Source organism: Embiotoca jacksoni, unplaced genomic scaffold (genome assembly GCF_022577435.1).
Source record: "Embiotoca jacksoni isolate LCO1_2020_lvr unplaced genomic scaffold, fEmbJac1.0.p SCAF_5, whole genome shotgun sequence".
NCBI classification, from domain to species: domain Eukaryota; kingdom Metazoa; phylum Chordata; class Actinopteri; family Embiotocidae; genus Embiotoca; species Embiotoca jacksoni.
In genome coordinates, this window is record NW_027185403.1 from 17,201,437 (window position 1) to 17,227,972 (window position 26,536).

The 26,536-nt window shown below is 44.8% G+C and overlaps 1 protein-coding gene across 1 annotated transcript in view; it reads left to right on the top strand.

Annotated features, from left to right (window-relative positions):
• Positions 1-26,536, top strand: part of gpc3 (glypican 3) — a 107,373-nt gene that overhangs the window by 67,898 nt on the left and 12,939 nt on the right. The window contains exons 4-7 of the mRNA XM_069170678.1: positions 3,054-3,196; positions 3,712-3,837; positions 8,244-8,355; positions 24,193-24,385. Of these exons, the coding sequence (XP_069026779.1) occupies positions 3,054-3,196; positions 3,712-3,837; positions 8,244-8,355; positions 24,193-24,385 (574 nt within the window). The remainder of the gene's footprint in view (positions 1-3,053; positions 3,197-3,711; positions 3,838-8,243; positions 8,356-24,192; positions 24,386-26,536) is intronic.

Genomic DNA, 26,536 nt, shown 5'->3' on the forward strand with positions numbered 1-26,536 from the left:
CAAGTCATTCATAACCATGGATGTATTGAGAGACAGAAACGACACCGTCACTCAGCTTTCCTTCCAGTTTATCCAATCAAAATACATAAAGTTAGTTGAGCTCTGCTGTTGTCGTTATCGCTCACATTCAAGTATTTCATAAGTGAGCGACTTCACAACGTAACATCTTTCCTACAGTTTAGACTAAAAAAACTAAAGAACCTAAAATGTGGCTCCAGTTGCTCTTTCAGTAATCATTTTTGAAATCCTGCTGCTCAATCAGAGAAGACGAGACACTGAGACATCTGAGTAGTGTGACCCTCACCAGGCATTCTTCTTCTTCTTCTTCTTCTTCTTCTTCTTCTTTTTCTTCTTCTTCTTCTTCTCTGAAATTTTAACAACCCTTTCACGAGATTGGCCGCAATGCATCATGTTAATGTCAGCTAAAAGTGGAAATGTAGAGTTGAAATGTTCATCTTACAACTACAAAGAAAGTATTGTTGTACTAACAGAAGTGGTGTTAACGACATCCGAGTTCAAATCTGACGACAGCTAAACTTTGTAATTTTGATTAAAATCTCAAAGTGCAACAATATCTGTATCTGTGTCTGACAGACTGAATGACTCATCTCCAGCCCAGACAGTACAATATCCATCTCAAGTCTGGCATTACTTTACTTCTGACATACAGTAGAGTGAGACTCCCTCATTTCCTCTTCACTGGGTGAATTTGAAAAGCCTCCAGCTGAAATAGGATGTCTATGATGTGAGCATTTCACCAGAAGGCAGTCGCTGGTGACAACAATCCGAGGAGGAAGAGGAAGATGAGGAGGATGAAGAGGAAGAGGAGGAGGAGGCGGAGGAGGGCTGAGTGCTGAGTGATGACTCAGTCCCTCCCCTGAGCCTCGACCCCCCTGTAACACAAACATTTCTCACCAAATATTCTGCAATATGTTGTTACAGCTGTGCGTGGCATCTCACCTCCTTCAGCCTCTGATTGGATCATCTTCCCTCTTGAAACTGTTTGCCAGTTAAAAACTCTTCCCCATCAAAATGAATGTGAAACCCTGATCGCAAATCGGTGCTGGGCCCACATGCGTTTCCATTGATTTGTTTGGAGTTTATCTTTACACCATGTTTGCACAAGCAGAGTGCTGCATGCAACGCGAGACGCAGGTGTGCAAGAGCATCAAGGTGTGTAGACTGTGGTGTGTGTGTGTGTGTGTGTGTGTGTGTGTGTGTGTGTGTGTGTGTGTGTGTGTGTGTGTGTGTGTGTGTGTGTGTGTGTGTGTGTGAGAGTTGTATTACCGGCCGTCAGCACCTCTCTCCCTCCGTGAGGCAGCCTGCTCAGTGCAGATAAAAGTGTACAGATATTTCTGAGCTCTCACGCTGAGCCATGCTTTATCTGCAGACTCTCCTGTTGGTTGTGTTAGTCCAGCCCTGGGTGATATTAATACCCCACTAATGAGCCCCTTCCTTGAAGAATCCGGAAACAATCAGCGGGTTGGGGTGTGCGTGCTGAATCGGTCTCTCCCCTGTGCCACAACTCCCCTACGGCTTGCCGGGAAAGCACAAACAGAAAAAAGGAGGAACGCAGCTCCAATCACATTAATCATGGCCTGCGGGAGCACCGGCACCCGCTGCAGGCGTACGAGAACCAGAGTATCACATGAGAGGAAGATGGGGAGGGAGAGAGTGGGCTGGCAGAGACAATGGGCTGAAGTGTGTGTGTGTGTGTGTGTGTGTGTGTGTGTGTGTGTGTGTGTGTGTGTGTGTGTGTGTTGTACGCGTGTGATTTCCCCAAGAACACGGTAGGGGTGTATTAGTGGTGAAGGCTAGTCAGGCTGTTAGTAAATGCCTTGTGCAGGAGAAGTCAACCATCTGTGACTGTCAGGAGTGTGTGTGTGTGTGTGTGTGTGTGTGTGTGTGTGTGTGTGTGTGTGTGTGTGTGTGTGTGTGTGTGTGTGTGTGTGTGTGTGTGTGTGTGTGTGTGTGTGTGTGTATCCTTGGAAGATAAGGCCGTATTGATTAACCCTGATGATTCTGCGTTCCAACTGATCAGCATTTGTCCACTGAACCTGTGTGTGTGTGTGTGTGTGTGTGTGTGTGTGTGTGTGTGTGTGTGTGTGTGTGTGTGTGAGTGATATAAGTATATTCTGATTCTGTGGGAGTGTGTGTGTTTATCATGTTAATGGATTACAGTAGGTGCATTATGTTCAAATGAATAATAGCTTGACGATTCATTTTTATTATGCTGGAAACTGTGTGTGTGTGTGTGTGTGTGTGTGTGTGTGTGTGTGTGTGTGTGTGTGTGTGTGTGTGTGTGTGTGTGTATGTGTGTGTGTGTGTGTGTGTGTGTGTGTGTGTGTGTGTGTGTGTGTGTGTGTGTGTGTGTGTATGTGGCCTTGGTTACCAGCAGATGAAGATGTCCAGCGGTGCTCTATCAGGCCCCATCAGTATTCAGTAGCAGTGGTGCCAGCCTATTCACTTAAAGGGAAGCTGGGCACAATTAGCTGTTAACATTACATGACAGAATTAAGCCTGGGCCGGTATCCCCGAGGGAAATTAAACCACGGCGAATCATTAAACCACAAGCTAAACATTAACACCCATTTGCATTTTTATTGCACCTGAAAAGAGTGCCAGGTCCATTATCTCTGAGAGACAGAGAGGGACTCCTTATTTATTATTGTTCTGTGGTCCCGGTTGGAAACACAATGGCATTTATATGGGGAAAGAAGCAGCAAACGAGAGGCCTTATTTTCAAGCTCCCGTTTTTGGAGTGTTATGATTACAAATTCGAACAAGGCTGGCAGAGGATACAATGACTTGTTTGTTATGCAAATCCCCCCCCCCTGCTTTCATCCTTCCCAAAAATAAACAAACCCAAACAGATGACAATTTGCTCAGCTGAGTTAAGGCCGTCAGCTTGACTGCCGACAGGTTCTTACTGTCTGCAGTGTCACTGCTGTTAAGAGTTTGAATAAACAGGCTGAGGAAGAGGATGCAGTGAAACATGAGTGGGGTGAAGAGGTGCGTGGAGCTGAGCTGTCGTTTTCTCCTCTCCTCCACAGGTGAGCGGGATGTGTGGACACACTCCTCAGCGGGCCTCTCGCTCCGTCGGATCCCCTCCTCCCCGGCCTCCAGCCGCCTCTGCAGCCCGTAGTGCTGAGCCTTCATCCTCGGACTCTGATGAGACTCTGGCCAGCCTCCGCAGGTGAGCAAATCAGGGTCTGTAATCCAGGACCCCTTCAGATGAATGTTGGAGCAGCGCTGCCTCTCCGGAGCGCTGCAGGGCCAGTATGTGTCTGACAGACTTATATTGCCGCCGACACTGTGGACAGGTTCCCTCCTGTTTCCTTGTGACATTCAGGCTTTCTCCACTTGAGTGTTTTTAACACCTCTGATGCAGTAACTGGCTTAAATGAACAGTGTGATAATGCCCAGCGGGGCGGCTGGCCTCAGCAGCACAATGGCCAGATTAATGTCAATTAGGAATAGAGACGCAGTTTATTCGAGCCTCTTTTCCTCTCTCCTTCTCAAGGGGGATCTAATCGACTTACTTTCACTGTTATCAGGCTGAATTCCCTGTCTCATACTATCTCTGCCTTCCTCATTCGGTAGTTTAATCCCTGCTCCTCTCTCTGCTGATGAATGAGAGTCATATTTAACTGAAGTTTTTATTCTTGGTCTCTTTCTGTGTTGAACATGTCCTCTTCTCACTCACCTCAGGGAGTTCATAACCAACCTGAAAGGCTTCAGCTCCTTCTACAGTGGTCTCGGGGAGGCGTTGTGCAGCCGTGAGCCAGCTCCAGTGAACCACTCCCTCTGCTGGAACGGGCAGGAGATGACAGACAGGTAAACCAGGGGGCCATTTGTTTGGGTTTTGCTGCTATAAAACATACTGCAAAGACTTTATGCACCCAGAGACAAACCCACACCACTGACAGTGCAGCTGGTTTATTGGCTTTCTAAATGGTCACTTATACAAACAGTCTGCTCTGATTCCTGACTTCCCAACACACCAGCATCACATCCAGGAGTGGAGGTGATTTGAAGGGTAAGTTTGCCCAGAGCTGATGAGCTCCAGCCGAGGCCCCCCTCCTCCTCTCCCACCAGTGTGAGTGTAAATCTTGACTTTGGCTCTATGGGATGTTATTAATGTCAGGCGCGCTGTCACCTTCTTCTCGCTTAGTTAATTACCGTTTCGATCGTTCTCTCCTCCTTCATCCCGCATCTCCTGTGCCCCGCTGCACAGCCGCATTCGGTTTCCACAATATTTCAATTCACCCCTGTCCTTTGGCTTCACACATCATAACTTCTCTCTTCCTTCGGCGCGCTGTCGGGCCGGCCCCAATTTCAATTTGGCTTAGATACTTACAGATATCATCGTTTTTTCCTTTTCTTTCTTTTTTTGTTTTTTTTGGTCTTGTAAATTATGTGTAGAAGTGAATCAATGCAGAGGCTCACATTTCAGATGAGAAGCACTGCAGGTTAATGTTTTACCCCTTGTTCGCAAGTTGGACTGAGAGTAAGTGCTTTTCTCAAACTGCTGAAAAATAAAATTGTCACCAAGATAGAAGAGAGGCTGAATCTGAGGAGGAGACAGCAGGTTGGCAAGGGGGCAGCGCTGTCCTGAGGGGATGATTACAAGCTGGACCAAACGGTGCGATAGGAGGGTGCAGGGAGGCAAGGAAGGAGACAAAATGATGGAGAGATTAGGATGTCTTGCAGCAAGCAATTTTCCATGTCATCTGCGAGGGCATACGCCTGCAAATTCACTCCGGGTACACTTTCACTCTCCCAGATTTGTTCTGGATCATCTTCCATTATCTTCGGAGATGGGACCCGCTCCACAGACAAACGTGGCATTCACTCAGCGCATTGTCTCACGGAGATAAATTTAGCTCGGGTAGGTGGGGAGGATAAACACCGGAGGGGTCGGGTACTGAATGTCTGCAATACTTGAGGAGTGATCTTTCGGCGCTAAATGAGGCTCTTTTCATTAGGCGTGTTTACCATCCCACCTGAAACCGAGATCAGAGGAGCAACACTTTTCATCACATCAAAGAGCGTTACACTGATAACGGCGATAAAGGCGCCACGGCGGATCAGCTCAAAACATCTCCATTCCTCTATTGGATCTAATGATAGTGTAAATTCAAATGTGTGTGTGATAACTGATAAAAGATAAGATCCGGCACCAACTGTGAACATTTCATTTAAGGATATGAGAGTTAAGATCAGAAAGTGAGGAGAGATTTACATTTTTCTTTTGCATGAGGATAATCTGACTTTTTGAAGAGATCAGGGGGCTGTCTTTTATTTCAAACTGATATTTGATTTCAGCCTTACTTTAAAAAAAAAAAAAAAAAATCATGTTTAGATAAAAAGACATCATGTCGTCACCCCTAAGATTCATAAAGGTGCACTCTGCCATGTGCAAAGGACCTTCTCACTTTTGGGGTTTTATTGTAACCTACATTTATTCATTCTATCAATTTATTTTGATTAGGACCATGTAAGTTGGGCGACATGAGTGTAAATGTCTCAGTGCCCATTGTCGTTAAATTGATGTTAAATTAGTTGTTAAAACACATCACATCAACAAGTGTAAGAGTCTACAGACATGTTGCTGCTCTTTACTGTTCAGTGGTGCTTTGAGCTATATATTTATGTCCGCACGCTAACATGTTTCTCTCCATCTTTTACTAATTAGTGCTAACCATGAAGTGAAACTGAGGCTGATGGGAGTGTTGTACTTTAGCAGGTATTTAGCGTTAAGTCAAAATATAGGAAATAAGATAATTTACAATTCTTCTTGATGGTGAGGTAAGTCAAAGGATCCCCAAAGAGAATCATCATGAATGTCATGAGCAAATTTCATCCAATGGCTGTTCAGTTCACAAAAAAGCACAGACGTCAACCTCATGGTGGTATTAAAAGTAAAAGTAAATCAAATATTTAAAAAATTTAATTAAAAGTTACATTTTCACGACTGTCCATCCGATAGTTGTTGAGGCTGTTTCACAGCAGAGCACGGACTGACAGACTGAAAAAAAATCTCTGAGTTGTGTTTTCAAGCCGAAAGGTTCAAAGAAAACATAAATAACTCAGAGGATGTTGTTGGTTCTTTACAAAGTGAAATCTAAAGTTCAGCTCTCTCTCCACCCCAGTACACAGCTCCTTTTATCAAAATCTGATTTTTTTTTGCTCACCATGACATTCAGCCAGAGGAGGTGCGGTGTATTAAGAGTAACAACCACACTGTTAACACACCTCATCCGCTGACCTCTGACCTCTGACCCTGTCCGTGTGTTTGGTTCTGGAAGCGTGATCCATCAGGTGGTGTGAAAAGTGCCAGTCTTCATCACCTGGACTCCGTCTCTCTTTGTCTCCTCCACCTCTGCCGTGTGCTCTGATGTCTCCTTCAGACTGGACCAAACAGCGCGGTAACTGGTGTGAGATTAGATTCGGTTATCATGAGAGTTAAGTGATCTGATCAGCTCTACTAACAGCGAACAACAACACGGAAACGAATGGATAACAAACTGAGAGCTGACGATGAGACTATCATCAGTGAGGAGCTATTATATGGCGATACATGTTGAATTATGGTGCGGTAAAATGATCTGACGTGAAACACGAACCTGCCTCGGATCCTTATTCTCACTCACAATCTCCCTCTTCTAATCCTCCTTCCTCGACCTATATTTCCTCTTTTCTTCCCCCTAATTGATCACACACCTTTCCATTATTAATGTAATAATTAGCAGCGGCGAGGGTATGAGATCATGGCTAAAAAGGAGAATAAATAACTGGGGAAATGTCATTTGAGATTAATGAAAAGTCTGACTTAGGGAAGAGCGAAAGACTGATGAATGGAAATGGCAGCTGAAAGGTGTGTGTGTGTGTGTGTGTGTGTGTGTGTGTGTGTGTGTGTGTGTGTGTGTGTGTGTGTGTGTGTGTGTGTGTGTGTGTGTGTGCGTGCGTGAGAGCTCTCAGAGTGTCACAGAGATGAGAACAGAGTATGCCCTCATGCTTTACACAGCTACACACACACACACACACACACACACACACACATACACACACACACACACACAAGGCCCTTTTCTTTCTTACTACCCTTTTCTCTGAAAATCATTTTTCCCCTCTCCGGCCCATTTGTCCTTCATCTTTCCAACATTTATGACAATATGGGAGATGACGTTTACGCTGCCATGTGACCTCTGCCCTCCTCACCACTCATTTCACTGTGGTGATATGTTGTCAGCCCTGACTCTCGTCCTTCTAAACACACCTGTCTCTTATGGGCAGCAGTTAGTCTCTTCCTCAGGGCTACGACGGCGTGGTGGGAAGGGGTTAATTCCTGGCACTGCCAGAAGTTGAAGAAACACCTGCAGGAAAGTCTCAACACAACATGAAAAACTCCAGACTGGAGAGAAATGTACTTTTCAGACAGAGCAGCTCCTCCTCCTGATAACATACACAAGTGTCAACAGAGCAGCGTTTCCTCAGTTACAAACAGAGACATGTAAGCACCTGCCTGTAGCCTACAGCCAGCCTGGCTGTACCTAAATATACCCTCCGAGCTGAACAGGGACAAAAATACATCTGTGCTAATGTTCCCTCATTAACTTCAGATGATTAGAGAGTCACTAATTGACCAGTTAATGTGCATGAAATTAATCACAAGACAAACTTTGCATGTTGGTTGAACACCTTTGAGGATTTTGCCTCCTGGAAAAATTCATACTGACCTGAATATATATTTATGAGCATCTCTGTGCAGATTGAAAGCAGATGTTTATAAGTTAAACCTATTATCTACCTAAGATAGTTTCCTTATGAGGGCTGATGTTGAAATATATAATTAACAGAGTCCGTTAAGTACTTTTATTCTGCAGAGATGCATGTGGTCTCGGTGCCTTTTGTTAATAACATTAAACCTATCTGTAAATCTCTGTCGATGTTATGTCTCCAGTAAGAGGAAAAGTTAATCCTTTGATTGGAGCTCAGTTACAAAATGAACTTTCCAGTTCTGCAGTTTGGCCCCGAAACTAAACGCCAGAAGACCTGCGGTTCATGTTATCAACACTAGATGGTGATAAACGCCTGGTGTGGAGTGACGGAGCGATGGTCAGCTCATGATGTCTTCCACACATGAGGAGCGTCCGCTGAGGTTTCTAAAGTCACCGAAGCTCCTCACAATGATTCGGCAACAGAAGAACTATTTTAAAATGTTCTTCTCCTCCTGTCAGGTTCCCCGGGCCCGGCCTGAAACGATCGCACCCCGGCTCAGAGGCGAGGAGCAACAAGCCGCCTGAGCCAATCATCAACCAGATCATAGACAAACTCAAACACATCAACCAGGTGAGCTGTGCTGTTTTTAAGTGTTTGTACCACTTTTCTCTGGGAGTCTTGTTTATCTTCAACAGTAGATTTCATGCTCCCCGCTCACAAGCTGCCGGTTTCTCTGAGGAGGTGTAAGTCTACTTTCCCATTCGTTCTACCTCTTGGCTCATAATTGGACATTGATTCTCCGGCTGCTGCAGGTCCCGCTCTGCAGCCCCTGTGGGGGTCAGCACAGGGCAAGTGAAGATGTGAAATGAAGATGCTCTGGGCTGTGATGCATCTTTTTTCTCTCTCCCACTCATTACCGCGTTCAAGGTGATGTCAAAACCTGTCTCTTTTTAAACTGACAGGGAACTTCTGAATAGACTTTCTGTTGTCGTCTCATCTGCAGCGCTCAAAAACTATTAGACACCAAAATAACATCCAGAAGATGACCTGTCCCCTGAGGGTCACAGGGTTTGTTGTGATGGACAGGAGTTATGTTGTCCCTCCTCAGAAAGCCCCAGCTATCATTAAGGCTGAACCCCCCCCATCCCCACCCCCCTTCTTCTTCTTCTTCTTTTTTTTTTTGCCACTTCCATCGCCATGGAAACCACCTTTGGAGTGAGCTGGCTGAGAGCAAAGATGCTTGTGGGATCAAACTCAGCCGCTGCAGATAGATGTATCAGCCCACAGATCAGCACGTGTTTCCTGGTTCTTGGTGGTTGCACTTGTAGCTGTCAACACTACCAGCTGACCACCTACACCGCTGCACACACACACATTGTGTGTTTGCATGTGTGCGGTTTAGTCTGTGTTTTAGTGTGTGTGTGTGTGTGTGTGTGTGTGTGTGTGTGTGTGTGTATGTTTGAGCCTCAGAGTGCTGCAGACCTGTCTCAGTGGATTACAATCCTTCTCCCCTGTTTAAACAACCTGGGAGATCTAAGGAGGACGTGTGGGTGCTGCTCCGTTTCTCTCTGACAACCAGAGACCCTCAAGAAATAATACACAGGCTTGTGCGTTATGACACTCTCATTTTTTCCTTTACTTTTGCTGTATTAGCTCATGCATGTGTGTTTAATGCCCCCTGCCATCTTCAAGTCTTCAAAAGTCCCCACACATGACTCATCTTAGATCTGGCTCTAAATGTTTTGCATGTCTATAAACATGGGTCTTATTTTTTTTATAATTTTGGCCATCTTTTCTGTTAGTTGTGAGAAAATTGTTCTTACCAGAGGGCTTTCTTCAAGTCCAAAGGGGGAAAAGAAACAAGCCAGCTGTTTAGCCAGACGCACTTTATTTGATGGTAAAACTAAAAGGGAGAGTAAAACCTCAATAAGAATCCCTCATTGGACTGGGAGACTGCATGTGAACAGCACATTGTCAGCGTTGAACCAAGATGTTGGTCTGGAGACTACGGTGGATGTTTTTGACAGATAGTTTGGCTAATATTTTTTATGTTTACCTTTATTTTCTCTCTCCCTGATAAGTTCAGGTGAATTTAATTTTTTTTTTTTAAATCAGTATGATGATGGCCTAAATTACCAAAAATAAAACCCGGGCTGTAATAAACTAGAATAATCCTTTAATCCTAAAAACATAAGACAGACATTGATTTTTTAAGCCTTTCCAAACTTCCTGCATTGACAGGCACAAACAATTGAACACGTATGATTCCCAGCAGAGCCTGTTTACATGTGGATCAGATTCCTGATTGGCTTTTGATGAGATTTTGCAAGAAAATGCAGTTTGTTGAAATGACTGAGCCTCATTGTGTTACAGACATTCAGACAATCCCTCAAAAACACGGACACGCTCAAATCAGATGTTCTCAGTAACCTAATACTCGTTTCTAATTAGCTCACATGTTGCACTGATGATGTGGTATACATGTGGATATTTGTGTTTACATAAATGCCTGGTATTAATGCAGGCTGACTATTCACATGGGAGCTTTTAGTCCCATATCTGATGACCATACAGCAGAGTCGAGCACATTTCTGCTTCAACACCAACTCCCCTTCAGATCTCCACTTCAATGGGCTGGATTAACATCTGACAAAAGAATGACTGCGTTTGATTGCATATTTCATGTGCAGTAAAACTGTTTATGGCTTGTAGCTGTGCCTTTTTTTTTTTTCATTTGTGATGAAATCAGATTATAATAATATTTTTTAAACCAATCATCACTGTACTGCGGTGCACAAAAATGACAGGAACACATTACAGTATTGTGAAATTCAATCCAACAGTGCTGCAATACATCCTCCCCGTGCGAAGTCTGCAGTGCTTGCTCAAGCTATTGCTAACTATTGGGGCTTCAGTCTATGGTGCTGATTTGTCCTTTTTCATTCTATTGTAAGCTGTTCCTTTTATTTAGATGTATTTAGATTTGGATGTACAGTTGTCTTTGTTGAGAGTCTTCAGACATGCTGGCAGCTCTGTGAGGCTGCACTTAGGCAACGACAACGCTAACATGCTAATGTTTAGCAGGTATAATGTTTGCTATTGTCACCATGTGAGAGTGGCATGTTATAGCATGCTAAAATTGGCTAATTAACATTAAACACAAAGTGAGGCTGAGGGGAAAGTTTTGAAAGTTGGTCATAAACCGAAATGCTGGACATGCCATCTGGACTTCGAACATGAATTTCTGTCGGTATTTAGTGGCAGTCCATCCAGGGGTTAATGAGGCATTTTACCAAAAATCCACACATCCACCCTCTGGCTGTACTTGAGGAAAAATGACAGGATCATCAAGTCCTCAGGATACATGGAATACATACATGAAACATTTTAACCTACTGATAGTGTTAGATCAAAAGTGTCACCATGCTTCCTCTGGGGACGATGAATGGTTGTGTCAAATTTCATAGAAATCCATCCAACAGTTTTAGAGACATTTCAGTCTGAACCAAACTGGTGCACCAACTGCCATCGACATGCTGCTTCATGACCATAAAAAAAAACAAAGCAGCCGAGATGGAAGAATGATGTCACATTTAACCAGAGAGACCAAACCTTAAACATTCATAATCCTGCTAAAATGTTTATTGACCATACACAGTTGTTCATGACTCGAGCTGCTCTCAGTTTGCATATTGTAAACAACCTCTGAGGGCAGCGGAGAAAGTGATGTTGTTTAGTTAAAAGCAGTTTTACGAGGCCTCCGCCTCCCCGCCAGTTGAAAGACCACCGGCTCTGAATGATGTGAGCCTGAAAGCAAATGGGCTAATTAACCATCTGATATGAGAGCGCAGGCCACGGCTCACAGATAATTACTTTCATCCTCCTCGCTTGTATGCAAAGTGAATGAGGGCCAGCCAGCAGTGAGATAGTGTGTAATGTTCCTAGCAGTCAACCAGCAGAGTGCCATGCTGATTAAAAACTGCAGCGCTTCAGTCTCATGCTGTCGTCTGCAGGATTGTTCAACTCGTACAGTATGTTCAGAGCTGCTGGCTGAAGAATACAGAGATTATGATCCTTTATATGCATTCAACTATACATTCAATTCACGGGTCACTCGCATACAGGTTCTTTACAAGCCCTAAAAGGCTCTTTTATTTCAGCACACGTTTTCCATTTGAATGAACATTACTTTCCTTTTGGCTGAAAACAGTGAACACAATCAATGGTTTCTCCAGCTTGTGCTGACCCACTTTCAAACCACGAATCAATCCCAGACCACAGTATGTGAGACTGTGTCATAAAATATAGGGGCTACACTCCCCGATGGTGAGGGGAACATGGGACCCCTCAAACGAATCAACTTCCTTCCAACTTTAATCCCCCTGATGTTTCATTCCTCCACTCCTAAGTGCTCCGTGACGATGGCCCTGTGAAATGCAGCTATGCAGCGGAAATGTGTCATTTCTCACGTTGTCAGTGTTGATCAGAGTATCAAGCAGATACAGAGACAGTTTGGCAGGGGGACCCTCGCCTTTGTGCCTGTGTGAGGCTAAACTAAACACCATAAGAAAAAAAAAAAAAAAAAAAAAAAAAAAGATTCAGAGCCGGTCGTCTCAGCTTTTCTCACGCCTCAAGCAGTTGATGTCATGACTGAGCCGTGGCCAAGTTTAAAGTGAGCTGCACACTATAAATGGATGAAGAGAAAAGGCTTTCTCCTTCAGTTATTACTTCTCCACTTGGAATCTTTAAACAGTGCAGGACTGTGAGGAGCCATGGACGTTTCTGTGCATGCGTACTGTGTAACAAATTCCTGTGAGGTCCCGTGTGTGTGTTGTGACTGCATTCGCATTATGTTAAAGAATGAAGCATAAAGCTGATAAAGACGCTCTCCTCGGCTCTGACGTCATGGTGACGATACGCTCTGATGCCACACTGACAAGTCATGCTGTTTTCTTGACTGTGAATCCGCATTAGTACTTTGACTTTGTGTCTTTGACTTTGTGTCTTTGACTTTGTGTCTTTGACTTTGTGTGAAGTGGCCCAGTGAGTTCCTGTGTGGAGAGACATATCTGCAGTTCTTAAATTAGAACATTTTATTTTGATGATGTGTTCTTGTTCTGCGGGGATGAGTTTGTTTTTCTGAACATCTGTTTAACTTCCCAGAGTATCAGGTTTCCCCCTCTGAAGAACTAATCTGGCAGGAGATGGTTGAGCTAGTGGCAAAATAGAGCAATTATGTGATTGGCCTTTGATTACAGAGCGTTTCATTTGTCAGATGAGTTTGCCATTTGGAGGGTCAGACCTCCTGGGATTACTCTGACAGCTCCTCATTGGCTAAATGACGCTCTTTAGAGAGCCACATTTGGAATGGCATGGATGTGAACATTTTTTTATGAATCTTTTTGAGAATAGCAATTTTTTGATCTTTCTCTGTTAAAATTGCTGCATCACATTAGGAATCAACATTGTCACATTGAGGCTCAAAGCTTTGTTACTTATCCAAATGAATTTGCATCCATCGCTCTCTGCCTCGCCCTGTTCGCTGCCTTTCTTTCCATCTCCCCAGCTGTGCTGAGTTGTGTGTGACAGACTCCAGTGCTGTCGCCCTTCCCTCCTCTGGCCCCCACCTCCCACCTCTCCACTCCTAAACCCCCTCGATCCCCCTCCTTCTCCTCGCTGCTTCCCAGACTAATTGAAGCCAGAACCTGGGAAAATCCTGCAGGTAGGACAGGAATCCAGGGTGGAAAATAAGCCAGATCCCGAGCGCCACAAATTCCATCACGCAGTCTCACTTCCTCTGAGCCACCAGAGCCTGGGCAGCATGCGCTCAACACCTTGTGCACGCTCGTACAGAATACACTCTTTAATATATAGCTCACACTTCTACTACAACAGGTTTTAATATGCAGCGATTAATCTTGTATGCGCGCAGGAATAGAAGTCCAGCAGATACATTTTACAGCTCGTATACAGGAGAGATATGTAAACATACAATCGGCTGGAAAATATAACAACACTTCAGTGCATTTTGAAAGGTATGAATAAATGCAGTGCTGTGTGTGTTGTTATTATTACAGTGGAGATAAAATGGAAGCCACTTCATGGCAGGGCCAGTATGCGGTGGCTTTTTCCTGCAGGGTGTGCTTACAATCAGACTAATAGACACCATGGGTGTCAGACTAGGCCTGCTGTTTTGTAAACTTACACTTGCTAACCTTGTCATTATGCTTGCTCCAGTTAAAGAGGCCGACTTCTGTTTGATGTTATTTACTGAGGGTTTTTGAAGCGTTATTTAATATACCCCCTCAGGGCCTTTGTCCTCTCACCCTCCTCGTTTTTATGTATGTGTGAAGTTCGACTGCTCTGGAAGCAGAGGTTGTAAGAAGAATTTGTTGGAAGAATGGCTGTTATGCCACTATATTTGTGAGCGGGGAGAAGCCATGAAGGTTGTTTAAATGAAGTGTGACACCTGGTGTAAACCTCGGAGGAGCTGCAGGGCATCTTGTGCAGGCAGAGTCGGTACCCCAACACGCACGCATGTTATCCTTTCGTTTTCCGGAGACTTATCACTTCTCGGCGACTTTAGGATTTAAGGAGTTATGAGGAGTGATGGTTCCTTAACTTTAGAAATCCAACTATCAGATACCCTCTGCCCCCTCCCCCCTCCCCCCTCCACACACACACACACACACACACACACACACACACCCACCCCTCTCCCACCCCAGCCTTCTCCCCTGCTGACTGGGAGGTCAGACGGAGCATGTGAGGGCCCTTTTCCTCCCAATTAGTCTGCCTGCTAATGAGACCCAACCATCTCTTCTACCGCTGCCGTCCATTCCTCCTTACCTCCACCTCTCCCTCCCTTTTCCCTCCTCCCTCCCCGCTCCACCATCAATCCTGAGGCCCAACTTGGGTTCGCCTCTCTCTCTACCCACTCCGCCCCTTTGCTCCCACACCACCACCACCACCACCACCACCACCACCACCCCACTGGGTGTAATTATCACACAGAAAAACCCTGCTGCACAAGTCAGGCACTCGCCTTGCTAACCAGGAACCACAGCATGGAGTATCTTTCACCTGTGAGAGCTGAGATCTTTCTCCTAACTGCATGTGTCTTTGCTGATGCTTTGCTTTTTGTTGGACTGTCAGCGAGCAGGAATGTGAACAACTGAGTCTTCCTGCCACGGCCTCTGGTCTGATCCACACATCCTGGGCTTGTTGTCACTGGGCACAGTCACGTGTTGCTGTGTAACAAGATCCCCCCCGTAGAGGTCAGGGGTCACACTTCCTGTTTCCTGTCTCTGCTAGGTCATCAGAGGGTCTCCCTGTGAGGGTCAGAGACCTCCTCTGTTCCTCCTCTGCCTTTTGTTTGGGACGGCAGTGCTCCGGGGGGCACCGCACAGTTGAGGCTCCTCTCTGGAGCTGTCAAAGTGTTAGCACTCCCTAACTATATCATTACCTCACATGCTCCTTGTCTTTTCATCTCGCCAGACCCCCATATCCTGTACTAGTTCTCTGTCTCTCTTTTTCTCATCTATTTCCCCCTCTTACCCTCGGTTTCCTCTGTGTTTCTGCTACGAGCTAAACTAGCCTACAGAGGAGCTTCTGGCTGCTTCTGGTCCACGGATCTTGTGCAACTAACAGGCCACCCCGCCCTTTATTATCCGCTTTCCCAACTGAGCGTCCCCTGTGACGACTCCGGCTAGGTGTTATCATGGGTCATACAATGACAGTCTGCTGATGTCAAAATGAAGGGTTTCTTAGCAACACATGACTCTAGAAACCACAGCGATAACGTGTAAAGCGGATGAGCAGCAGACAAAAAGAGATTGTCTGAGGGGCGTAATCTGATTTAGCAACCAGCGGCCTGAGCAGGAATGGGACTTTTTAAACTCTTAAACCCCATACAGACAATCAGGCACATTCACAGACATAAGTCAAGATTTTTCATTTGGTTAGCCTCAAAAAAAGTTTGAAAATTGCTGTCATACCAGATATATTTGATACTAGAAGGAGTTAACCCTCTGCATTCATGCGCTGCCTTGATCTGAACTGTTGGCATGCAATGTTTTACTCTTCCAGAAGATGAACAGCAATTTATTTAATATGTATGTACAGGGTTTGAGAGTTTTCATTAGCTTTTAAACATCATACAGCCGAGGAACAGACCCTGCCAACGTCAAAACATCCATTCAGGATTCAGTCCGAACTACAGAAATCTGGAAATAGACTTACGGGCTTAGTCAGAAAGGTGGAGTGGACACACGCCCAGTTTAACGCAGGATCGGAGAGCTACTTTTTTCCCTGTGTGTTCTGTTTCTGACTGGAATGAACATCAGGAAATTAATCTTGTCTGCATTAACCGTCTGAGCTCCCGTTGCGTGACACACTCAACTGCGGACAGATAGAGGAAGACAAGAGGCCGAGGACGAAAAAAAAAAAAACAGAGAGAAGAATGAGACAGCACTGGTCCCCCCCTCCTCTTTACATTTCAGATTCAATAAGAATTGAGTAATGAGTCGAGGAGAGCGGGTGGGAATGCAGGGCAGGCTGCGTCGCTCCAAACGGCGCTCTGCCTGTTGCGGAGCGTTTCCATGACTCACACGGTGGAAAAGTGCCTCCTGTCATTCCTCGGTCTGCCTCTCTTTCTGTCTCTACTCTCCCACGATGTGCCTCATTCATTTCCACTCTCATGCCTCTTCTCTCCGGGGCTCCAGGCTCCCAAACAAGGACGTCTGCCAACATGATACAAACACAGCAGCTCACAGGACATGTGGGGATTAGGTGTAAGGAAAGTCCATTTCCTTCATTTATCAAGAAAAATAGTCTGTACTGAAAAGCGATGTGTTTGTCTAACACGGTGACCCTCGCATTAGCTCCGACGCAGCTTTAAAAATATGCCGTACATTTATGGTTTTACAGGAGCTCGAATATAAATAGGAGACAATTAGAGCCACTTTGTAAAATGCTGCAGTTTATTATTTTTTTTAACCAGGAGCTGGAAAGTACATTAGCTTTATGCCTGTTACATGAAAATATTAAAATATCGATTAAAAGTTAAGTTTATTTTATATTCTGGAAAATAATTCTAATGGTAATAAAACAGCTCATCCTTGCTCAAAAGATTTATAATAGAGAAGGACACACACAGTCACACAATTAGTCATGTAAAGCCTCAAGTTAGCCAGACTTATTTGTAAGCTAAACAAAGACGAACAGTAAAGTTAATATGTGTTGCAAACATCCCTCACTTTACAAATTAACTTCCTGGTTAAACTTTGACCGGCTTCACTTGTCGTAAATGTGCACATGCTCATTTCCTCTGCAGAGAGGGATTATTACCAGCATTTCCTCTGCTGGTGTTACTTTCAAATAAAGTGGTTTAGATCATTTGGCTGAACTGCTTGATAAAACCTACCTGGCTGTCTCAGCGCTTGTTTCTTGCCCAGTCTGACAGAACTAACTTGTGGGTAATGTGTCCGTGAACTATTTCCTGTTTAAATATTCATTAGACACAAAGCCTGGTGTTACGAGACTCAAATTCACTTTGTAAATAGATGTATTTGGTCTTCTTCGAAGATTGCTTCAAGTCGTTGCATCCTATTGAGCGCAGCGGGTACATTTTTAAACTTTTGGAGCAGCATTAACCATATGACGTATACTATACGTGGTAAACAACAGAGACCCTCCCCCAATCTGAGCAGAGTGCATGTTGGTAAATGACCATTGCAGACTTTTAAAATGTATTTTAGACATAATTCTCGCTCCGGCTTCAATTTCCCAATATTTGTGTTGCTAAAGTTTGTATGGCTTCATCTGGCTCTACCACTGCTGTCATTGTTAGAGGTAACTTTTAAAACAAACGATGGACTTCATCAGACTGCTCGCTGATTGGTCCGTGCTTCGAAGTGGCTGAACCAACCTTTATGCAAACGGTGTTTCCAGACTATAATCGCAACAAAGACTGAAGCTGTGAGCAACACTGCAGCCACCTGATGAATTAAAGTTTAATACCCACCTCCGTTAGAGACACTAAAAAGCTCTGTACTGTGACAATTGTCTGCAGACTCATCATTATGAGCGACACCTTTCACTACACATAATAGTGATCGGTTGTACAAACATTTTGATCAGAGCAGCTCTAAAGCAATTTTAAGCCTTCAGCTCAGAGCAGTTATGGAAACCATCAACATTAGATGGCGAAACGGTGACTTTTGTTCTGACCGTACGGTAAGAAGTCCGTTTAGGAACGTGATCCTCAGGTTTTGTAGCTAAGATTTGTCGACATGATGTGTTGAGGCATTGATAGAAACGTTCGGAGCAGCAGATTCCTGCTGGGCCGAGTCATGAGTGGCTTGTCCAGACAAGTCCTCCGCATGGAGAGGAGGACATAACACGGGGCCCTGATCCCATTCACACACACTAACAAGCAGTAACTTTTTTTCTGCACACTTACTGCCTGCATAACTGCATTCAGCATCACTCAATCACCTCAGCAGGTCCCACATTTAAACTTGTATTTCCCTGTGACAAATGTGACCCGGGCTCTCAGTGCCGGCTCGTGTAAAAGACCACAGCTGATGATCAGTGAGCGCAGGTTGAATTCTCTCAGCGCAGGTCAATCAGTGGCTCTGAGGCTCAGTCGCAGCTGTCGTGTTGAACAGTGACCCTATGTGGAGTTCATGTCATGTGTGGGAGGCAGTGACAGACTTGCGGTTTCTGTGTCTCTGTCTGGGCTGGCCTGCATTGAGCAATCTGCCACATGTTTGGGCTTTGTGTGCAGCCTTTTGAGCCCATGTTTCCTCGGTGTGACTTGCGCTTTTGTGTTAAAGGGAGGTGAACCCTGTGGCCTGCGGGATGCCTGTAGTCGCGCTGATTACATGTGTGTCCAGCTGTCTGTCAGAAGCCAGCTCCCGATGCAACTCTCGAAACCCAGCAAAGAAAGAGAAGGGAAGAGCGAGAGCGCCAGATTTCCTCTCTTAATGGAAAACACACTGAGCATTTCTCCCCAAAAAATGTCTCTTTTATTTGTTTCCTGCCTGCTTCCTTTTGCTTTGGGTTTTTTTTAATTGCAGAAGATTCCAGTTGAGAGCTGCTTGAGGTTTCTCCCTCTTGTGGTAAATCTGGAGGCTCTTGGCAGATCAGGCCGTGGCTCAGCCGTGCCAAAAGCGCAGCGTCACTTTCGACACAAACATACATCCCACCCCTCCCCGCGACCGCAGTCGTGGCAGAGGCAGGCAGCCAGTGGGCAGAAGCCACAGCGCCCTGCCACAGAGGCTCAGCGACCGGGACTGCCCCGCCACCCTCCTGTGGAGACGGGCACGGCTTCATGCTATGGCTCATTCAGAACAACTTCCCTTTTTTTTTTTTCCTCAAATCCCATTTTCTTTGATTATTTTTTCATCTGCTGTTCATATGCTGCTATTTATAGATGACATGTTTTTGATCCTACTTCACTCACATGTGTCTGATTTGGATTTTCACCCCAAAATGTTAAAACTATCATGTGCTGGAATTTGCAAGCTCCGGCTCTAAGAATTTTTTGATGTCGTTTTTCTGTCAGATGGTTGGTCTGTCTTTATCTTTTTTTATGACTTTATTTTTAACAATTATCACATGATTGCCATGACATTTAAATAGCCATGCTTTCCACAAGATGAGACCTCATGCCTTATTCCTGTGAGGTTGCTTCTAGTGCAACTACAAGCTTCAGTGAAATATTTCATACACATACTTGATGAACATATTCATGGTCCTCAAATGGTCCATAACAAATTTGGTGACCCACTGACTGTTTTTTTGTCAGCAGCCTTCATGTCCCCATCAGGGTGAATTGTTGTCACTTTGAGGACATTTTCATCTTGTTCCATCACAGTGGTTAACAAAAATGTTGTCCCGTGCGAAACATGCATGTAGAAAATGTGTCCCATGACGAAGACTTGCGGCCAAAGACAGGTCATTTCAGAGAAAGTGTTCATATTGACACTGTACATGTGCAGACACACACACACATGCACACACACACACAGATACAGATACACAGATGTCAATTTCGATATCAAGTCTGATTCAGTGGCAGAAAATCCTGGATTCAAACTTACTATTCCTGCATTGGCAACACTTTGGAGACAGTGAACCCCTCGTTCAACTCTCACTGCTCTAACGTGAAGGCGAGCCAAGAGAGGGTGTCGCACTGGCCTCCACGGACTCACAAATGAAGTCTGTCAGCCTTCGGAGAAGGCTGCATGGAATGCGTCACTTAGGTTGAGGCGGTGCGGATGCAGCATAGCATCGTCCTGTTGGGAACGAGGCCCAGACGAGTGGCAGGTATTTAAACTGTGGCAGGTATTTAAACTGTGACGCCGGTAAGACCGGTCCAGCAGCAGACATCACGAATGTCATGACACCTGCATGGAAGACACAGGGAGAGTGAGAGAGAGAGTTCAGGGCCAAACCCAACATACATATGCATATGAATCACATGTATATGCCCATGCTTGTGTGGTGGGAGGGGCTTAGGACAGAGGGGAGGGCTGCATTTTTAAATTCAGGTTTTTTTTGTTTTTTTTTAACTGCCTTGCCAAGCTACTAATCGCCTTATTTAGACTTAGACTTGGACTTTTATGAGTAAGTGATGTGCAATCTGTCACTAAAAAACAATATTAGACCTGCTAAACATCAGCATGTTAACATTGTCATCGTGAGGATTGTAGCATGCAGATGTGGGCACTTGCCTCAAAGCACCAAGGTGCTAATGTAGGTTTTAGCTTTGTCTCTTCTAACATCAGTTTACAGTGAATCAGACGACAGCATGTCCGTTTGTTTGTGTTGAGGAGAGTGTGTGTGTCTATACCGTGAAGCCGGTGAGCTGCACATGTCAGTGTGACACAGACTGAACTCTGCTAAGGGGATACGACAGTTGGTGTCAACAGTTTTCGCCTCGCTGCCCGTTCCTTTTTTAGGTTTTGTTCCTGAACACCCTGAGCCACATCTTTCTCTCCCCCCGCTTTACAAGTGTTTGTTTGCCTGTTAACAGGGTTTGTGAGGCATCCCCTCCCCTTCAGGGTCCAGACGAGTTGCCAGGATACAAACCATGGAAAGGAATTTCAGGAAATCTATGGAGGACTCTGACAAATGGAGACAAACACATTTCTGTCTTTAACAAAACAGTTCAGTACATTAAAGTCCCATTCATCACCCGGAGAGTTTACTTCTGGGAGATAACGGGGAGTTATCATGTGACAGATCGGCTCTGTCAGCAGGTGGCGCTTTGCTATTCGGCCTCAATCCGAAAAGGTTCCTATGGATCCGCAATCCTGTCTGTGACTCACTGTTTGTCCATCCATTGGTCTAAGTGACCAGGCTTTTAGAAATGTTGTGGTCATCGTTTGTGTATGGCCTCAATGTTGTGAGATGTATCGAGGTTTGTTGGGCGGCTGTGCTGGGAACAAGGTGATGTGTGTTCCTCTCTAAACTTTAGAGTTTACGTCATTTGTAAAACCCAGATTGACTTGGCGAAGGGAGCAGGGTTGTTTATCTTCTGACTGACGTAATTCTGTGATTAGCTCTTCAGTTTTTATACCTCCGTTCTCGATCGCACACAATCACAAGTATCTGAGCTGAGACAGACGCTGCAGCTGACCTGAGACGAGACCCATATGAACTCAATTTTCCCCCATAGACAACTAAAACAACCAAAAGCAACAACAAAAAAATGCGTGCTGACGTATGTAGATAGGAAGGAAATCAATAAAAAACAAACAAGAAGGAGGCGGAGCGGCGAGATGAAAGGACGCTCGGAGGGCAGGAGGCTGGAATTTAGCACATCTGTTACTTTGGCAGGGCTCTCAATCATGTGGGATGTTGTGGAGCCTGAAAGATGCTCAGAGTGTAACTATGTAGGTTGTCTCCAAGCTCACACACATGCTTTTCAGCCATGGATACCAGACAGGATATATTTTCTTTTTTTTTTCAGTGTTGTTCTGAAGCTAAGCTAAAGTTTGCTATTTCTTCATTCTTGGTCAAAAAGAATTCAACATTTTTTTTTTTTAACAAAATTGCTTTAACAGCTCTTGGACATTTTTATTATTTATGAGTTGATTAGTTTACCACAAATCTCAATAAACACTTCTGGTATGTGTTACACAACACATTATGAGCTTGTGTAAATTGCATGGGAAAATATCTGAGACGAGAAGCAACTGTTTTTACAGCCCAGAGGCCAAAGTGGTCAAAGATGGTTGAAAATGACATTTCTATTACATACATAGACTATTTCAGCTTGTTTGACAGCTTTTTTTCATGTTTTTTGGCCTTTTTGGTTTTGACATGATTTATGTGCATTTTTAGGGCCCGAGCACCGATGGTGCGAAAGCCCTATTGTTATCCAAGGAATTATTATTCTTTTTGTTCCTTATTTTTCTCCGCAAAGAACTGCATTTTTGGATGCTTCATCATATTTATAAACTCATGAAAGTTGGTACACGGTTGTTTTGCAGCGAAAAATGTTGTATTTTAGTGGAGTCGCATGTAGGCGTGGCCAATTGGCTCGCTAGCGGCCCCTACACAGATGCCCCAATGGCTACATTTACGTACATGCATGAAAATCGGTGGACGTGTGTATCACTCCGAGATGTACAAAAAAGTTACATTGCACCATTATGTCAATTCAACAGGAAGGCTGCCATTTTGAATTTAGTCGCGATTTTAGTGGTGATTCGCGCATGTTGTACTTTGTTGAACTCCTCCTAGAGATTTTGTCAGACCGACTTGAAATTGAGTCTGTTCACTCTTAACATGTTTGAGATGAAAAGTCATCAAAATAATTTGTTTTCGTCGATGGGTGTGCCCGTGGCAAGGTGGCCATTTTGAGCGTCTCGCCATGAAACTACAAGTTGCTTTAAATCTTATGTACATGGACCGACCTTCTCCAAACATTACATGTATGATAACAATCCCGCCCTTTACCTTTATGGTAAAATTCACTCATAGTCATAGCGACCCCTGGTGGCAACTGGAAATTACACTTTTCATACTTTCACATGCTACATCGAGCTGGCTGATCACATGAACCTAAAGTTCGGGTCATAATAACCTAAACATGTGGTTGCTGATATATTGAGAATTTCGTTCGACTTTGTCAAAGAGCGTCGCCATTGCGATGCGGCAAAGTTTGATGGTTTGCCGTAACACAGGGAGTTGATGTTCATCCATCAAAGGATGCTTGAAACCTCATGAAAAGTAGCACATACATCCGGCGTGGTGAGACAATACATCTGATATGTGTTTTGTGAGTGGGCGTAGCCAAACAGCTCGCTAGCGCCCCCTAAACTGCAGCCCCGGCACCTTGTTTCACCTACATGCACCAACATTTCCGGATATGTGTATCACATCAAGATGGACAAAAAAGTCTCTTGGCAGCATGACCTCAACTAAACAGGAAGTCTGCCATTCTGAATGTAATCGGCTTTTTTGGCGAATCGCACCTGTTGTATTTTAACGAACTCCTCCTACAGACTTTGACGTACCGACCTGAAGTTTTGTCTGTCCTATCTTAACACCTGGGAAATGAAAAGTTATCAAAGGAATTTGTTTTTGTCGATCGGTGTGGTCATAGTCATATCGCCCCCTGCTGGAGACAGAAAACGAGAAAAAAATTAAAACTGCAAGCTGGGATATGCGGTCCATTGCACGCTGCACGTCGGGGAGCCAGCGGCCCCGACCTGCCGGCTTCCCGAGAGCCCGCATATCACTGCTTGCAATTTTAATTTCATATCTGTTGTCTGGTTTTGTGTTGTTTTATCTGCAGCTTTTTACGCTGCTAGCCTGGCCTGGCCTTCTTTGCAGAACAGGTTTTCAATCTAAAATGGGATTCAACTGGTTCAATAAAATATATAATATGAAAAAATTTGACTATTACAAACATTAAGTCTCATTTTTTCCTAATCTTTCTTCCAGCTTTTTAGTTTTACATCACAAGGCCTTGGTGTCCACTTCTCAGAGTGTGTTATGTGCTGTTATTGTATCCTTGGTGCCCTGAGACAACCACTCAAGACAATCATGTTTGCCAGTAACAACACAATCGCACCAGTCTGCTTACCCCACAGCTTCTTTTTCTACCAGTAAATTACATGGAGTGAAAGCCACAGCCCTTTGAATGAATCACGTTTGGACAGAAATAACAAAACTGGCACCGATAACGAAACTGTTTTCCTGCCTGGTGATTAAAATAAGAGTTTGGTAAATACCGGCACTTTTAGATCTCACCGAGTTTTTCGTCTGGAATTCCCCTCATACTTTTATAATCATACAGTACACGCTCAGATCAAGACACCCCATATTTATTTTCACAGCTTTGTTAAACCATTAATACACATTCCGACCGCAGAGTGACTCACCAAGAGGCTGAGAGCGGTGCATTTCAACGTCATTACCTTTAACCGCTTCCTGTTTGTTCCACAGCTGCTGCGGATTGTGACGCTGTCTGAGAAGCGCTGGAGAGCCCGAGTGCGTGGAGGTGTAGGAGCGGTGGACGGGTGGAGCGATGAGGGGGAGGAGGGGTTCGAGAGCGGCGACTGTGACGATGAAGACGAGTGCACCGGGATGTCGGGGCTGGGGCCTCCGCCGAGACGCAAACGGTTACGCATCTTTGCAGGTTAGACACACACGTTCAAACTGGATGTTCAGATGAACTTTAAGTGCAACTTGTGTGGTTTCAAATGAGGTGCTGAATCCACATTGATGACTGGATTTATGAGTTGGGCTGTAAAAAAATGTCGGGCACAAACGATTAAGTTGTTTAAGCCTCTAAAACTGCTGCTCCTTTAAAACTGGTAAGTACTCGAACAGATTTGGCCTCCTCTGCAGTGACTCAGAGCCATCGCAGTCCAAACACAGGCAGTGGGCACAGTAGCGAGGTGTTTACATGACTACTGTACATGTTGACACCACAGTGACACTATGCAGCCGGAGACGTGAGACTTCCGCAGGTAGCTGCGTCACCTCACCCTCCTGACCTCCTCACCATCAATCCCATGAAAAAACATCAGATGTGCTTCTCTGGAAGACAAACAAAGAACAAAAAAAAGATACAAACTGTTGAAAGAAAAGAAACCAAATAGAAGAAGAGGGAGAAAACAGGCAGGGAGCAGGAACAAGTGGGTTCGATACGCCGACACAAAGCCAGCGCAGCTGAGCAAACACGACAGTGGGAGTAGTCCTCCTGTCGGAGATGTTGTGGCAGAGATTTGGGTTTGCCGGCCAGGGAGCGGGAGCAGGAACCCGGGGTTCACACAGGAATCCTGCAGGGCCATCACTTCCAGCAGGCTGGGCCGTGAGAGTCTGATGGCCTCTCTTACATGCCAGTTAGTCTGACTGTACAGTTCTGCTTCAATACGGTCATTATACTGTCTAATGTCTCTGTGACTTACAAGCTGCTGAACGCTCCACCTCAATCTCTGTACCTACCCAATTTCTCTTATCTGCTCTGTGAATTACGGGGTTGGTTGTTTGTGCTATTAGTGTGTGTGTGTGTGTGTGTGTGTCCTGTGTTTGTGTCTGCAGGCACATATATGCCTGTTTGCGCCTGTTTGTACACGAGCCAGTCCTGTTTGCAGACCTTGAGAAGTCCCTGATCATTGGCAGACACAGATAGCTGATGATAGCCTGTGATGACCCAGTAAAACGCTGACCCAGCATGGTCCCTCAGCCCATTTTGGTCAAATAGGGGACTGGAGTTCAAAGGTCAACCTGCAGAGCATGAGGCCTAATGGGCGGCCTGTCTGTGCTCTGCTGCTTCGAGATGGACGAGGCAGATCTGGTTACACAAAGCCCGGAGCGGATCGATGGTTTGGCGTGTACACACACACACACACACACACACACACACACACACACACACACACACAAACAGAAGAGGTAGGGAAAGGTGACAGAAGGCACAACAACAAGGTGCTGACAGGACTGAGACGCCAAGGCAGCCTGGCTGTCAACCTGCTGACCACACAGAGCATGTTCCCAAACGGGCGTAATGATTGATCTCTCCTGCTCATTCTCTACACAGATTCCATAACCTTCTGATAACTAATACCACTCACACACAACACACACACACTTCCCCTCCCAACCAATCAAACCCCATGCTACACATTCCCCAGAGCATTCCAGGCCAGGGGAGCTATTCCAGGACAAGGACCCCCCCCCTACACACACACACACACACACACACACACACACACACCTCCAAAGCCAGACAAACAGCCAGGCACTGGACTGGGAGACACAGATCTCTCTCTTACCCTCACCTCTGGTGATTAGTCAGAAAATTATATTATTTGTTTACTGAGAATACAAAATTTGTCAAAAGTTAATTTTTATTTTATATATGCAAATAAGTTAAAGATTCAAATGTTTATTTGGGCAGTGAATTTCCAGTGTTTGGTGTATGATACAGGAATACTCCAGTACTGTATTGAATTGAAATTTTGTTTGCATTTTATTGCTCATAATTACGACGTTTCATTTCAAAAATTATTCTTAATTCTATTCTTATATTATTATTCTTATTTCGTGCATAAAAAGTCACAATCAAAACTACAGCTTGTATATTTACATAAATCACCTGTTGCATCTATGTGAATACACAGTAAGGTGTGTTTAATGTGTCTGTAGTTTTCTGTTAATCCATTAATCTGGGATTCCTCATGACGCACGTGATGAGGGCTCACCTGTGCTGCTGTGCTTTCATGCACACCTGCTCTCTGACTACACGGCCTCTGTAGGGAAAAAAGAATGAGCCACCATCTCC